The sequence below is a fragment of the Fundulus heteroclitus genome, chromosome 14 (genome assembly GCF_011125445.2).
Source record: "Fundulus heteroclitus isolate FHET01 chromosome 14, MU-UCD_Fhet_4.1, whole genome shotgun sequence".
Taxonomy (NCBI): Eukaryota; Metazoa; Chordata; class Actinopteri; order Cyprinodontiformes; family Fundulidae; genus Fundulus; species Fundulus heteroclitus.
In genome coordinates this window covers 2,930,919-2,946,078 of record NC_046374.1, presented here as the reverse complement: position 1 = coordinate 2,946,078, position 15,160 = coordinate 2,930,919, and the positions used below count along the sequence as shown (strand labels likewise).

The window sequence follows — 15,160 nt, the reverse complement described above, 5'->3', positions numbered from 1 at the left end:
ATAGCCACATTCAACCAATTGCACTCACTAACACACACTTTATACACCCATATGCAGACCAGTAGGCCACATGGGGTTAAATGTCCACATCAACATGTGAACGGGAGAAAGCTGGACTCAAACCCACAACCTTCTGAATGCAAAGCGACTACTCACTGAGCCACAGTCGTCCACATCAGTATTTTATTCTAAAAGAAGGTTCTGCTGGGCTAAAGAGAAGCATCCATGGGTTCTGGATTACTGGAGTGGAAATCAGGCGATTCATTCTCTTTCTATGCTGGCCAAGGAGATGATGCTGAAAAATGGGTTTGGTGCTGTCCCAGTTAAATATAGGCAAGACAGTTGACAGTTGAAATTATACTTTCTAGGTTCTGTGGACTGAGCTGCTTACCTTGGCAATTCGTCACAACCATTAAATTGTGAAAAACTTACACTTTTAACAGTGAATTTTTTTTTTAAGTATTAATAATTAATTTAATACTCTTTCGTTAATGACCATGGTATACGCAGGATAATGCCCTTCGAGGTGTCCATTATCAGAAATTAAAGGACTTCACCTCCGTGTCATCCATCAATTTCTGATAATGGACACCTCGTTGGGCGTTATCCCACATAATCCAGGCTGAACACAACAGTCCACTGTGCTGCATTGCTTCAAGTGTCCCTTATAACAACCGTGTTGTTTCATGTAAAAACAGTCCTGCTTGCACAGTTAGCTTAACTGTTTTATGTTTTCACAATGTTGCTATTTCCGTCCTATTCCAACATCTTGATTTTTAAACTGAGAATCTCCAGAATAAAAACATATAAAATAAAATAAAAACATATTTTTCAACCCCTGTGCTAATCATAAAATAGAGAAAATATAAATGTGCAGTAAATGTGTGTGTTTTACTGCAAGTCACTCCATGTTGCCTCTGGTGAACAATTTTATTTAAAATAGATTTTATGAGGAGTAGTAAGGCTGTGAACAAAGAGGAGCCATGAGGGTTTCCCGCTTTTTTCCCTCTCACTTTGCGCCAAAATTTCAAAAATAATCACGTGGTTTCCTTCCAAAGGCTCACAGTTTGACCCGACTGAGCGACTGAGCCAATGAGAGCCAGGGAACAGCACATGAACATTTGCATGCTGGCTGTATAAGAGCAGCCTCAGCCTCCACAGCAGCTCATTCGTTGCTGATATCTCAGTGAGGAAACATGCCTGAACCCGCCAAGTCTGCGCCCAAGAAGGGCTCCAAGAAAGCGGTGACCAAGACCGCCGGCAAAGGAGGCAAGAAGAAGAGAAAGACCAGGAAGGAGAGCTACGCCATCTACGTGTACAAGGTGCTGAAGCAGGTCCACCCCGACACGGGCATCTCGTCCAAGGCCATGAGCATCATGAACTCGTTCGTCAACGACATCTTTGAGCGCATCGCCTCCGAGGCGTCCCGTCTGGCTCACTACAACAAGCGCTCCACCATCACCTCCAGGGAGATCCAGACCGCTGTGCGCCTCCTGCTGCCCGGTGAGCTGGCCAAGCACGCCGTGTCCGAGGGCACCAAGGCCGTCACCAAGTACACCAGCTCCAAGTAAACAGCTTGTTTACTTGCTACACAACAAAGGCCCTTTTCAGGGCCACCCACATTCAACTTTGAGCCAGACTCTTAGTAATGCTTATCACTATCACTTTTTTTGGTAAATATATTTAAAGCATTCCAAATTATGTTGCTGCTGATCATTGGCTTCCAGAGCTTAAAATTGCCACCTTTCTTGAAAGCAGTTGTCACTATGAAGTAATTATGACCTGTCTTCTGGGCTTTCTGCAAAAGCCTCTGAGTTGACATGTATCATTAATTGCTGCTATATTACAAAACCTAAATCAATAGCATATGGGGCTCTATACTATTAACCCATGAGCTTCATAAACACGTTACCAGTAAGTATTCAAACTTCTGCATCAATTTGTGACAAAGTGACTTTCTTAAGGTATTCCCATTTGTCCATTTTGCAAGGTCTGTTTTCATTAGGTAAACATGAATGTAGAGATTAGGGATAGTTGTTTTCAAATAAGTCCAGGGTTTTAATCACAGCCTATAGTTTGAAGTTAAATTTATGGCTTTTAACAAGTCCTTATGATCCCCCCCCCCCCCCCCCCCCCCCCGAAACATTTAACTGTGTATATAAATGCATTTCTTCTGTGTAACACCTTTTTATATAGTTATACAAAGTACTTTATTGCTGTATTCAAATAAAATTACAGGAAAACAAAATACATATCTACCAGACAAATCACATGAGGAACCAATTACCCAACAAATACTCTATAAATACCTGCACAAGGAAAGAAAAAAAGGTGTCATGTTTTTTTTATGACCCCAGAGTTTGAGTACAGAGAATTTTATTTGGCACTATTGACGTTCACTATCAGTTAATCATGTCCTGTCAGGTTCTGTGCAAGGATGCCTTATATGCAGCAAGTCCAGCCGTGAAATTTCTGCATTCCTAAATATTCCACCGTCAGCTGTTAATGGTGTTATGACAAAGTAGAAGCAATTAGGGATGAAGTTTAAGGCCATGTAAACCAAAGGAGCGTTTATAGCACTGTGCAGAGAGCACATTTAAACATTTAATTTGGAGTTAAATAATAAATCTGAAAACTAAATGCTTGGTTTACAAACTGAACATTTAGCTGTGTAATTAAATATTTAGTTTGGAACTGTGACATTTACAAATATATAACTGTATAAATGTATGTTGAAAATCGGACTTTAAAAATGAAAACCAATTTTAATCCTCTTATCACAGTAAAGAACCCAAAATGTTGCTGTTAGATTTCGACTGTGTAACCTTACAAATGGCATCCCAGATACTAACACTGGCTGTTCGTAAAAACTGGAAGGAACGTGTGTGATATGAATATTTGAATGAGTAATGATGCAGGTGGTGCTCTATTAGCTTGGTGTTGGTATGTTTTATGCTGTTTAATAAACTTATTGTGGTCTTGTGTTTGACAGATGACAGCCGCTATGATGCAGAGGCTGACCGGACCGCTCCATAATCAGAGTCGCCTATGAAGAAATATGCTAATACTACAGGCACCGAAGGATCACACCTAGGAGAAAAGAAGAAGAAGAAAAATGTATGTGGCAGAGAACACGCTGGTTTCCTGGAGTATTTTTGTCCTTGCGATGAAGTGACAGCAGACAGAGACTTTACCATTGGAGATCTGCTGTTTGAGAGGGGATTTAACCTTGTTCTACCAGCATTCACTCATAAAAGGAGGGCAGTTGTCTGATGAGGATGTAACTGCCACAAGGAGGATTGCAAATGTCCACGAACATGTGGAAAGAGTTATCAGGAGGCTCAAAGTCCTCACAATAATCTCCCAGACTGTAACTATCAACTTGGTTTATAAAATAGACCAAGTCTTTAGAATCTGTGCAGTTCCTGTGAGCATGCAGGGGAAATCATACGTGAGGAAGCAGAGAAGTTTACATGTCAAAAAGATCCTGATTAGTTATTTTACTGTAAACCAGAGGAATTATAATACACAAGAATGTGTTTTGGATTTCTTCTTTTAAATATTTCTTTATTTAGCACCTTGAGGTTTTACATTTTGGAATTACTTTTTATATTTATTAACTTTAAGTATTGTATATCCATATTTCCAGACTATTTAAATGTTTACTTATGCAAAAATTGTGTCTAACTAACATGTGTATTATTAAATTTTGCAATCCATTTTACATGCCTTTGTAATTTGCATTTATTCATATTTAGATCAAGTGGATGTCTAAAAGTGTATCTTATGTACATAAACTGGCAAGAAGATACAGTTTTTCATTTATTGAGTTTATGCAATCTGTTTACACTAAATGTAATTACATTTAACTTTAAATGTAATTTACATTTAACCATTTAAAATGGTAAAACCTTGTTACGTTTTAACATTTCACTTATAGCCTATTTGTCGGCCATTTAATTCTTTGTGGTGCAGGAAACATCCATCATTCTGCCTTTTGCGGACGGCGCAGCTCATCTGTTCAGGAGAATCCGGTCAGACCTTGGCCACGGCAAACTGCACCTTTAAACAAAGTCACGGTTACTTTTTATTTATATTACAGTCTTTGCCGTCACATTTCTATAAAAATATGAATACTTTGTAGTAACCAGGGCCATTTCAAGGAATTTGGAGGCCCCAAGCCAAATGGACATGGAGCCCCCCCCACCGGCACGCAAAGCCTACAGGAACCACAGCATAGCCATACAGTTTAGGTTCACCCACACTTTATATAAATAAAAAATCTTGACAGTGCAAATAGGGCTGTTACATATATATACCGTGCATTATTGAACATTTTGAACATTTGAACACCATAAAATCCAATATAAATTTTAAAAAGTGCACAATAACTAAACCCAACATACTTAAACACACACACACTCACATTAACATTTTTCAACACTGCCATCTTATGCAGAAAAAGGATGCATTGTTCAAACTATAAAAAGTGCAGGTTGTAATAGTAATTTAAAAATCCAACATAAATACAAGTACACACACACACACAAGAGATTAACCTTTCAGGCCATCATGTGCAAATTATCTAAATCTGCTGTTTGCGAGCCTTGGCTTCAGCAAAGGCAACAACAACGTCCTCCATGTCCAAAGACCGGCGAACATCACACTCAATTGACATAAGTGCCAGTCCTGTGAGCCTTTCTTGGTCCATAGTGGACCTCATGTAATTTTTTATCAGCTTCAAAGCTGAAAAGCTCCTCTCACCAGAGGCCACTGACACAAGGAGAGTCAGGAGTAGACGCAAAGCAATGCTTAAATTACTGTACAAATCCAGTAGCTTCTCACTGTATATGTAATTAAGCATGTCAAATGGGGAAGTAGCTACATGGTCTGGAAAGGTGTGGAGAGATGAATTGATCTCAAGTGCCAAGTCATCAGCATCAATGTCATGGAGGGTTTGTTCCAATTTTTTGCATCGTTCATAAAGCTTTCCGTTCTTTATTGTCTGCTTCATGTTGTCCTTTGAGAACATAAACTCATAAAGGTCATAAACACCTTTCAATCTTGAAAACCTTCTGAGGGCTGCGTCAACCATGGGCAGAAAGAAGTCTCTTCTGAAAGTCTCGTCTGGAGTAGACTGAGTTTCCTCTGTACCTTCATATAGAAACTGTTTTTTCTCAGGAAGGGTCATTTCCATATCCAGATTTTCTTCAATGTCTGTTGCATCAGTTTGACAGGAAGCAATACCATTTTCCCTGAAGTCTTCACAGTAGTCTTTTACTCCTTCTGTTTCTGATCTAAGTGTTTCCATGGAAACATTTGGACTTTGTAGCAGCTTGCTGACGTGATTGATCTGGTATAAAACATTGTACCAGGCCATTGTGCAAAGCAGAAAAGACCAGGTCTTCAACTCACCATGTAAGCTTTCAGCAGTGGACATGGTCTCTGAGTCCCCCTTCTCTATAGAAAACATCTGGAGTGCACACAATGCATCCAGGATCTCTGGTAACTTCACACAGTCAATCCGAGCCTCCCATCTTGTTGTTGACAAAGGTTTTAAAGTGAGCTGCTTTACATGTTCCCTTAGAACTGCCCAACATTGCACAGAGGAACTGAATAAGTTGTAGAGTCTTTGCAACACACCAAAGAAGGAGATGGACAGCACTGAGCACTTGGCAGCATCTGCCACAACCAGGTTAAGTGTATGACTGCTGCATGAAATGCAAAATGCTTTGCTGTTCAATTGCAAAATTCTTGCCTGAACACCCTGTTTATGGCCCATCATATTGCTGCCATTGTCATAAGACTGACCACGGCAGTCAGAAAGACTCAGGCTGTTTCTGCAGGTGGTCAAGCAGGACTTCAGTCAGGCCCTTACCAGTTGTGTCTCCAACATCTAAAAATCCAAAGAAATGTTCTGCAATGGACACAGATGGTTCACAATTGACAATTCTCAAAACAATGGAAAGCTGTTCCTTATGACTGGCATCAGGAATGCAATCCATAATAACAGAGTAATACTTTGCTCTGTGTACTCTTCTCACAATCTCTTCCAGTACCTTGTTTCCAATTAGTCCAATTATTTCATTTGGAATGGTTCCACTCAAGTAATGCACTCTTGTCTCTTGGTTTTGTATCCTTCTTATGTGTTCAGTCATAACTGAATCAAACTGTGCCATCAGTTCCACTTGTGCCAGAAAATTCCCATTGTGAGGGTCATACAACTCACTTGTGGTCCCTCTTAAAGCCTGGTTGCGTTCCGCTGAGTGACAAATTATGGTATTCACTCTCCTTATGACACCTTTCCAATGCTCAATCTCGATCCGCATCAAGTCTTGTTGACTTTGATCTATGGTTGTATTGGTTTGCAGTCTCCTCTGCAGCTCATGTCAGTTTGTCATATTGTCAAGATGCCCCTTTGAATATTCCTGTTCTTTTAAATGTTGAGCTAGGTTCCTCCATGTACGGAAGCCACAGTTACTTAAGGCATTCTCACGCTTCCCAAAAACAGTGCAGGCAAAACAGAACACGGAGTCTGTGCTCATGGAATATAACATCCATGATCGAAGAATTTTCTCCCCATTCTTCATGCTTCTCATGTAATTATCTTTTGTGAATCTTCGAGGTGGATTATCAGAATTTTGGGGGAATACAATGTTTGTGACTTGCACTGGTCCTTTTTTAACAATTTGACAGCGCACACTATCAGTCAGGACAGCTGGCCACTGCGCAGGGTCATCAGCTATTACAGTGCTTGTGGTACCTTGAGCTGCAGAGGTAACCTCATTGTTGGGAAGTGGTGCAGACTCAATTTCTGTTCTGGATGCAGTGTCTTCCTAACCTGACACAAGCCAGACGCATGTCGCTCCGCCTAGCTCAGTGGTTCTCAAACTTTTTCTGTCATTCCCCACTTTGGACAAGGGGGAATTTTCAAGTCCCCATCGCCCCAACACAATGCTAATGAAATATGCAACAATCTTAAAATGTTCCAATTTTATTGAAGTAACAAGTAGTATCTAAATACAAACTATCTACATCAAATAACAGCAAGCTCACAAATTAAGAAAATAAAAATGCAGCTGTGTCAAAATGTGTATCAAGCTCAAAGATAGAAAAAATTAAAGTGCCACTCTGCAATATGTTAATAAAAGAAAAGAAGTAAAATCCATCTGGCAAGACAGGTCTATTTATCCCTGCATTAGTGGCTGCAATGAGCCTGTTTTGCATTGCACAGTTTCTCAAAACGGGGTTGCAGGCTTGATACTGCCACTCTCAAGTCATGCTCAATGTTCAGCTGAGATCTGTATTTTGTTTTCAGTGAAGCAACAGCCAAAAAGCCCATCTCACAGAGATATGATGTGGCAAAGGGAAGAGAAATGCACACAGCTCTCTGCCCGATGAGTGGATACTCCCTCTCCACTCCAAACCAGAATTCACTAAGAGTCTGAGCATTAAACCTGAACCTCAGGGTGGAGTCAGATGTCATGTCAATAAACTGTTCCTCCTCAGCAGACCTAAAATCAGCAGGTGCTGCAGACAAAATAGAAAAAAATAGACTTACTTTATTTTTCATTGCATAATAAACACAAAGAAATCAGTTTGACAACAATCCATTCCAGTTAGTAGCATACAACAGAAATAAATTAATGTATATTATATTCAATAAAATGTCAAAATACCAACCTGCTGCATTGAATGGATCCATAACACAGGCATACTGAGCACTGTTGTTTGGGAAGTATTTTTGAAACAATCCACTCAGGGAAGAGAGGTGCTGCTTCATACATGGGATCACTGTGGTGGCTCCAGATTCAGTGGTTTCAGCAACTTCACTCAGGTTCTCAAAGACATCTATGTTTTGCTGATCGAGGCGGCTGCCCCATACCTCAAGCTTTCGGATGAATGCGGTGATCTTGTCTGCCAGGTGAGGTAGGTGCTTGTCTTTGCCTTGAAGCTGAAGATTTAATTCATTCAGCTTGCCAAACACATCGCTGAGGTAGGCCAGTTTCAACAGAAATTGTTCATCACTGAACTTGCTTGCAGACTCAAACATGTGCTCCTCTTCCAAGAAGATCCGAATCTGTGCCCTGAGCTCAAAGACGCGCAACAACACTTTACCCTGGGAGAGCCAGCGTGCTTCACGGTGAAACAGCACAGATGTGTGATCAGCTCCCATTTCCTCACAAAGTGCATCTCAGCATAGTTTGCCAGCACCTCAGGCTCCATCTGCAGACGAACCGCTTCATGGCTGCAGTTTCTCTAGTGCAGGGATTCCCAAAGTGTGGTGCGCGCACCCCTGGGGGTGCGCGAGCTGCCACTAGGGGGTGCGCGAGCTGAAATCTGTAATGGCGGTTTGACAGTGTTTTTTTCCCCCACACCATAAAGACGTGTAAATAATCATTTCCTTTGTGGAAACAAAAATCAAAACAGCTAATTTAATAAATAAATAAAATGTATTGATATGAAAATCTGTTTATTTTAAAAAGTATTGTTCTACACTTCATCGTAATATGAATTTATCTTCTTCTACGCATTGTGCTTCAATGCATAGAAGAAGCAGCTTGTGCCCTCTACTTCATTCATTCTCGCAAATATGTTCAGTTGGCTGAAACCAGGGAATCGGAGGCAACAGGTGAGTGAAGTGCAAACCATTGACAAATGTCTCTCCAACTCTTTCCTCGCTTCACGTCGTGTACGTCAGTAGAGGGACAATTGAATTCGGGCCAAAAGTTTTTACAAGCTTAAATTGAGCGACCAGTCTCTCTTTCGATCGCGCAGCGCCTTCAACCAGCGCTGCTCCTGTTGGGGTGACTCTGAACCTCTACCAGCACTGACGCACATGACTCGCCCACCCCGCTGCAGCCTCCGCGATTTATTGACTCTTTACGCACAGAGCTGCAATACGTTTCATTGAGAGTCAGACAGGCGCAGTTCATTTTACAGATAAGGTTTTAGCGCATATTCAGACATGGACAAACCGACGGTGAGGCTGAGGGGAGCTGAGGTGTGTTGCCCTGGGCGTGTTTACCTGCTGAATGTAGCCGCTGTAAAAGTTTTTTTCTCTGATTAATAACATATTTATGGAGCGCTCTGTTATTGTTACTCTGGACTGCAGTTATCTCTCTCTCTCGAGCGCGCGCGGACACAAATCAAAGTTCTTCGTGTTTGTAAATTGTGACTCAGATTAAGAAGCTGGTGCACAAAAAAAAAGTGAGAACACACACAGGTAGATCATCAGTTTAATCCTTTGCTTCAGAGACGTTTCAGGTTGTGGAGGTGTGGCCGATCTGGGCGTCTCTTTCTTTCTCTCGCTCCAGGCTGAGCCACTGATGCACCTGCAAAATCCTCAGGATTCTGTTGTGGACGTTGCAACTTTATTGCAGTTTAATTCAAATTATGTTCTAATTTTATTCCCACAACTTTTGTTAAGATGGTTGAATTGATGTAACTGCAACAGATTTTTTATTTTATTTTTTGTGGTGGTGGGTGGGTGGGGGGTGCGCCAAGCCGATTGGGACACTGAAGGGGGTGCGCGGCTGAAAAAGTTTGGGAACCCCTGCTCTAGTGGACCCCCTGATCATCCAAGATGCCAGTGCCGTGGCAGCAGACTCCTCCTCTGCACTTCCTCTGCAAGCATCACGGAAACGGCTAGCAGTAAGTCTTGGCTGTCGAAGATGTACCCATGCAGGACATCTGGACTGCTCTCTTGTTTTCGCCTCTATTTCATAAGACATTTCCAGTGACACTCGCAGAGACTGAAGGTGCATAAGTTGACCGAGTGTGGGCACAAAACACATATTTGGAAGACTATGCAGCATCAAAGGAAGAGAAGGGAAGTCTGGAGCCATGTGGTGCAGAATAATACTACCAGAGGACTTCTCAGGTGGGCACTGATAAGACATTGGTGAGCCCTGTGGCACAGGCCCAAATTTAGATGGAACCAGCTCCAAATTTGAAAGCCCATCTAGGACAAGAGCGATAAGTGGTTGGGACTCCAGCTGGAGTAGTTTTTCTCCTGATGCCAGAATGTTAGGATCTGGAAGGGGGCCTACAAACATCAGAAACAAAATAATAATAATAATCATAATAAGTTTTGACAAACCAAACATAGGTACAAAAAACTAAACCAAAATGTATACATGTGTAAGCTCTGTAAAGTGTGGAATGCAGATATCTTTTCCCCATAGTTTTGGGCTTCTGCACCACCAGGTTCAGGATGTATCCCCTTACAAGAAATACACAGAAAAATATTTCAAATTAACGAACAAATAAAGGGATGGGTGAGCAATTTGTTAGGATATAATGGGACTGATTTGGCACAGTTTAGATTTTTTTTCCAACTTGCAAATAAAACTAAACAAAAGCAGTATTTTTTTCACTGCCTAAAAAAATAAATTTTCCCCAAAAAATTATGAGAGAAATTATATTTCACACAAGTAATATTGAGATTACAACAAATTCGATATGGTACTCATAAAATATAGGTGGGAAAGGAACGTAAATGGCTGCACGACACAATCAAAGGTGGAATAAATTGTTTACATAACTATAGTACTGTTATTTTAAGATCATACATATATCAGTATATTTAATTTAGTTTATATATTTAGCATATTGTAGGATATGACATACCTTAGAACAATGTGTCCCACTCTTTTTTTCTTACCTGTGTTCTTGGTCTGTGCCATCTTTGTAAATCACTAGTGCAGGCCAGTGCAGGAGGAACAGCTGGAGTTGGGAGTAGTGTGCAGTCTGGTAAAGAAGTGCAACTACATGATTGCAAAAACCTTTACCAGCTGCACAGCTGCAGGAATAATCCAGCAATTCAGTCTTTTCCTTTCCAACACCCAGTGATATCTAAAACAGACAAGTGTTTCAGCAACACATTTATACATCAATACATGTAGCATGTTTAGCTTTAAACACATAATAGATTCTATTTTGAAGGTAGGGTTCAACAACAGCAGAAAAAAAACACACAGACTATGTTGCAACCACCACAGAAACATAAAACTAATAGTACAGGAAGTACGGGAAGATGTTGGAATAAGCTCTGAGTAGTCCAGAAGTCATACGTGAAAGTTCTTCAGCTGTCAAAGGCCACATTCACACTGCAGGCTTTAATGCTAAATTCAGATTTATTTTTTTGTGAAATCAGATTTTTTTGCGTGGTCGTTCACATTTCCAAATATATGCGACTTGTATGTGATCTCCTGTGTGAACTGAATGCACTCAACCGAAGTGTCCCGCATGCGCACTCGAGGACGCGGTGACGTCACACGTAGCAAGCGTCCTCAGTGTTTGCGGAAGTAAACATGGATTATAATGCTGTCGCGCATTTTGCGATCATCAATTTCTTTTCTAACCAGAGCTTTCTCTCAACTGACTGCTCTTCTCATTGTTGTCCGCTATGGGTGTCGTCTTTCTTCCCGCTTCTGCATAGCAGGACGCAGAATAGTGACGTTTGTCAAGTATCTGTGACGTACAGGTCGGATAAATGCGATCAGATAAATACATCTATGTTCTTTTCTTATTTCACTGTTTTCTGCCTTCTCCAACCCTTACTTTAATAATAGTTTTTTTTTTTATTTGGATTAGGAGGATACTCTGCTGCTAGACACCACGGAGGCAGCAAGGTGGTGTGGGACCACAACATTTAAGGGGAAACTTTATTTTCCCAGAGTCGTCTCCATGGACAGGAAAGATCGTGGAACTCCTCAGTCTGTCCCATCACCTGGATCCAGAGAAGAATGATGAGCCGAGGGAACCGTTGCTGTTCCTTTTTACTTTGCAGAATGATTGTTAAGGCGTTTTGCCAAGAAATTGTGGACGAAAGGCAAATGCAAGTGTTTGCTGCCTTTGAACCCTAACCCCTACAGATGTCCTGTCATAGTCTGTGTCGTTTGTTCCCTGTTGTGCTCCTGTTTTATTTTGAAGTTCAGTGTCTTGTGTTGTAGCCTGTTCTATTTCATATAGGTATCGCCCTTTGAGCCTCTAGCTAGTGAGTTTATCCCTTCACTGAAAACTTTAGTCCACGCCCACCTGCTGTGTGGGCCCCACTCCGGTCAGTATAAGTAACGGTCAGACCGGACAATCGGCTTCCATTTTTTGGCTGCAGACAGCTACTGGCTGGACAAAGCAATTGCGTTCTTCATCTGACGATGATGGCAGCTGCAGCCCCGAGAAGCCATCATCAGCCGAGAGGACAGAGGAGACAGCCCAAGAAATGACTTCTTAGGGGGAATATGTGTGGTTTTGAATGTGTTAATTGTTGTGAAATAAAACACGAACTTTATTCTGAGGGCAAAATCCCATCAGATTCCAGCCTTGCAGTGAGATCGAATGATCTCACTGCAGCTTCACACACATTCTCCACCCACGGTGGACAGGACAGGGGTCGTGCCAAACGAGTTATCCCCGCCAGAATGTGTATCCCCTGCGTCGGGAGCGCGCATTTAGCTTAATCAACGTGTACAGTCAAGTCAACTCCGCCTCATTTCCAACCAATTAGACTTGGAAATCAAGATGTTTTATTTCTCTTAACGAAATAAAAGAAGAAGAAAGCTTTTGCAAATGTGATTTACAAACACTTCCACACAAAAATAAAATACTAAAATAACAGTGTGTTGGTAATTTAAAATATGGTTCGAAAATCATACATTATTCTCATGACACTGAAATACATGATGGTCGTCACATTACAAATTTGCAAAAACAGTGTGGCTGAAGTTTACGACCGCACCACTTTAAATATCAACAACTCACTTCTTCCATTCCGTTAGTTTATGCACAGTTAAAACATACACATAAACTGTAGTATATTCTGACCTATTCTTTAGATACTACATCTTGAGATCGCTTATAGGACCTTGTCTCGTGCCATAGTTAATGATTATGCAAATTAGGTGACGTAATAGCTGAAAGTTTCGCTAGCTGACAGTGCTTACATTTTCGAAGTGGCTTTAGAAATCTCTAAACCGACAAAAATGAATCCAGGAGAGTATGAAACCATTGTGAAATCTAAACTCAATAGAGTTTACCCAGCTCTTTTAAACAAGAGAGAAAAATTTCTATTGCGACAAAAAGCTGCTATTTACAGCATTGAAGGTAGAGACGTCGGTCTTTTCATAATATTGCTGCGTTGATGTTAAAAAAAGACTAATTATTTTGGTCTTTTGAGAGCAACTTATTAAAAAATTTTTTTACATTTCAGACATAAAAAGAATGTTTACATTATTTTACGTATTGTTTTTCTGCAGTCCTGGTCAGGATTTTCATATCACAACTTTCCAAAGTTTACATTAGGCAGGACCTGTAATGTTCCTGGCACTGGAGATGATTCTGCTGACAATTACCACACCTGTTCAGTATTCACCCCTTTGCAATCAACCTCTTCTGGCTCCACCTGTCTCCAGCTGCATATAAGCTCCGTCCTAGTCAGTCTCCAGTGCCAGAACGTCTTGAGCCAACACGGTGAGAACTTCCAGCCATTCTCTGAGTGCCTGTCTGTATCAGGACCTGTCTTTGCCCTGTTTCTCAGCCAGCCTAACCCCTCTCTGGATTTTTGTCTGCCTGCCTGAGTCCTGCTTGTCAGCCTCTGGATCCTGGACGCCCACCCGTGTTTCTAACCCAGCCTGCCTGCCCGTGAGTACTGAAGATTGCCTGCCCCGTTTAACTGTCTGTGCTTTTGGATTTTGGGCCTGGAACCCTCTTTGTATTCTCCCTTGGAAACCTCTGCCAGACTAATTGACCTCCCTGTTATCAGACCCGGACAGTACCCGGATTAAGGACCTTGGAAAACCTCTGCACAGACTCTGCTGTACTCTGGAACCAAAACGGCACCCAGATGAGCCAGCTCACGGCCAGGTTAGTGACCTAGCTTCTAGTTAGGTCACTAACCTGCCACTTTGCCTTCAGGAGCTGCCAGCCGGTGAGCGTGAGTCGCACGTACCGAGAGCCTGAGCAACCCCGCCCCTTAAATAAAAATAATTCAAGTGTCACTGACCTGTTTTCGGGTTGTCTTTGGGTCTATCCTAATATATCACAGGACCCTATACTTAAATGAGGTTTTTGGTCATATCTACAGAAGTATATATGCTATTGTGTCTACATTAATATTAAACATGGTGCATGAATTTAATGTCTGTCAGTTATGAAACACTTAACTTGTAGGGCTGACAGTTGCTTGACATAAACAAGAACACTGAAAGTATGTGCAAATGACATACTTTAAAAACTGCACAGGAGAACAGTACAATGGAACATTTTGAGAATTTGCCTGGGTCAGAGGTCTCTGAGGTAGTCCATTTCCACCAGGATAAAACCTCAATATGTGCTATTACCAGAATAAAGTGCAAGGAGCAGGAAAAGTTGTGCTACAGCCCTTCAAATTCACTTCCAGTCAGCCACTGGTGTGAATGTCTAACCAAACCTTCACAAACAGACTTCATAGGGTGATCTGAGGGCCTGACATCCTTTAATTGGCCCTGTGCTCCCCACCTGACACTGTGAATCCCTCATATTTGTGAGTGAACACCAAAATAGGAAGGTTGAGCATGCTCCCCGGTTTCATGAATGAGAGCAGGTTCACTGTAAGCTCATGTGAAACAGATGAAAGGGTCTGGGGAAGATGCATGGTAATGTCACATTGCTGCTACGTTCACCATGATTGACTTGGTGGGTCAGCGTCTGTCTGGGTAGGTATTTCCATGGAGGGATGTTCAGATCTGTCCAAGATAAACGGTGGCATATTGTCTGTCATTAGAGCTCAGGATGAAATCCTCGGACCTGTTGTTAGGCCCTTCGCTACCGCAGTAAGGCCTGGATTCCTCCTGCTCCATTATATAGTACATCATGTGACAAGAGTCTGCCTGTGACTCCTGGAGGATGAAGTGATACCATTAAATGGCCTCCACATTTCCATGAACTAAATGCAGCAGAAAATCTCCAACACATCCTTTTTAGGTCCATACGACACCTAAATGTTGCACCTCAGACTGTCCAGGAGCCCAGTGATGACCAGGTCATCATCTGGGAGCAGATACCCCTGGATACCATCTGCCATCTTTTCACGAGGATCTTCCAAGGCTGTCAGGCATGGATACTATCCTGTGGCAGCCAAACAAACTACTAAGTACCATCCTTTTTTAATTGCTGAAAT

At 41.6% G+C, this 15,160-nt stretch overlaps 1 protein-coding gene across 1 annotated transcript; it reads left to right on the top strand.

Annotated features, from left to right (window-relative positions):
• The first annotated feature begins 1,178 nt into the window (after nt 1-1,178).
• LOC105917678 (histone H2B 1/2) lies at nt 1,179-1,580 on the top strand. The gene has a single exon (XM_012852550.3). The coding sequence runs from the start codon at nt 1,197-1,199 to the stop codon at nt 1,569-1,571; it is 375 nt and encodes a 124-aa protein (XP_012708004.2). The 5' UTR covers nt 1,179-1,196; the 3' UTR covers nt 1,572-1,580.
• The last annotated feature ends 13,580 nt before the right edge of the window (nt 1,581-15,160 follow it).

Excerpts from the sequence above, each read along its gene's own strand:
- LOC105917678 (XM_012852550.3), top strand. The coding sequence starts at position 1,197 with ATGCCTGAACCCGCCAAGTCTGCGCCCAAGAAGGGCTCCAAGAAAGCG.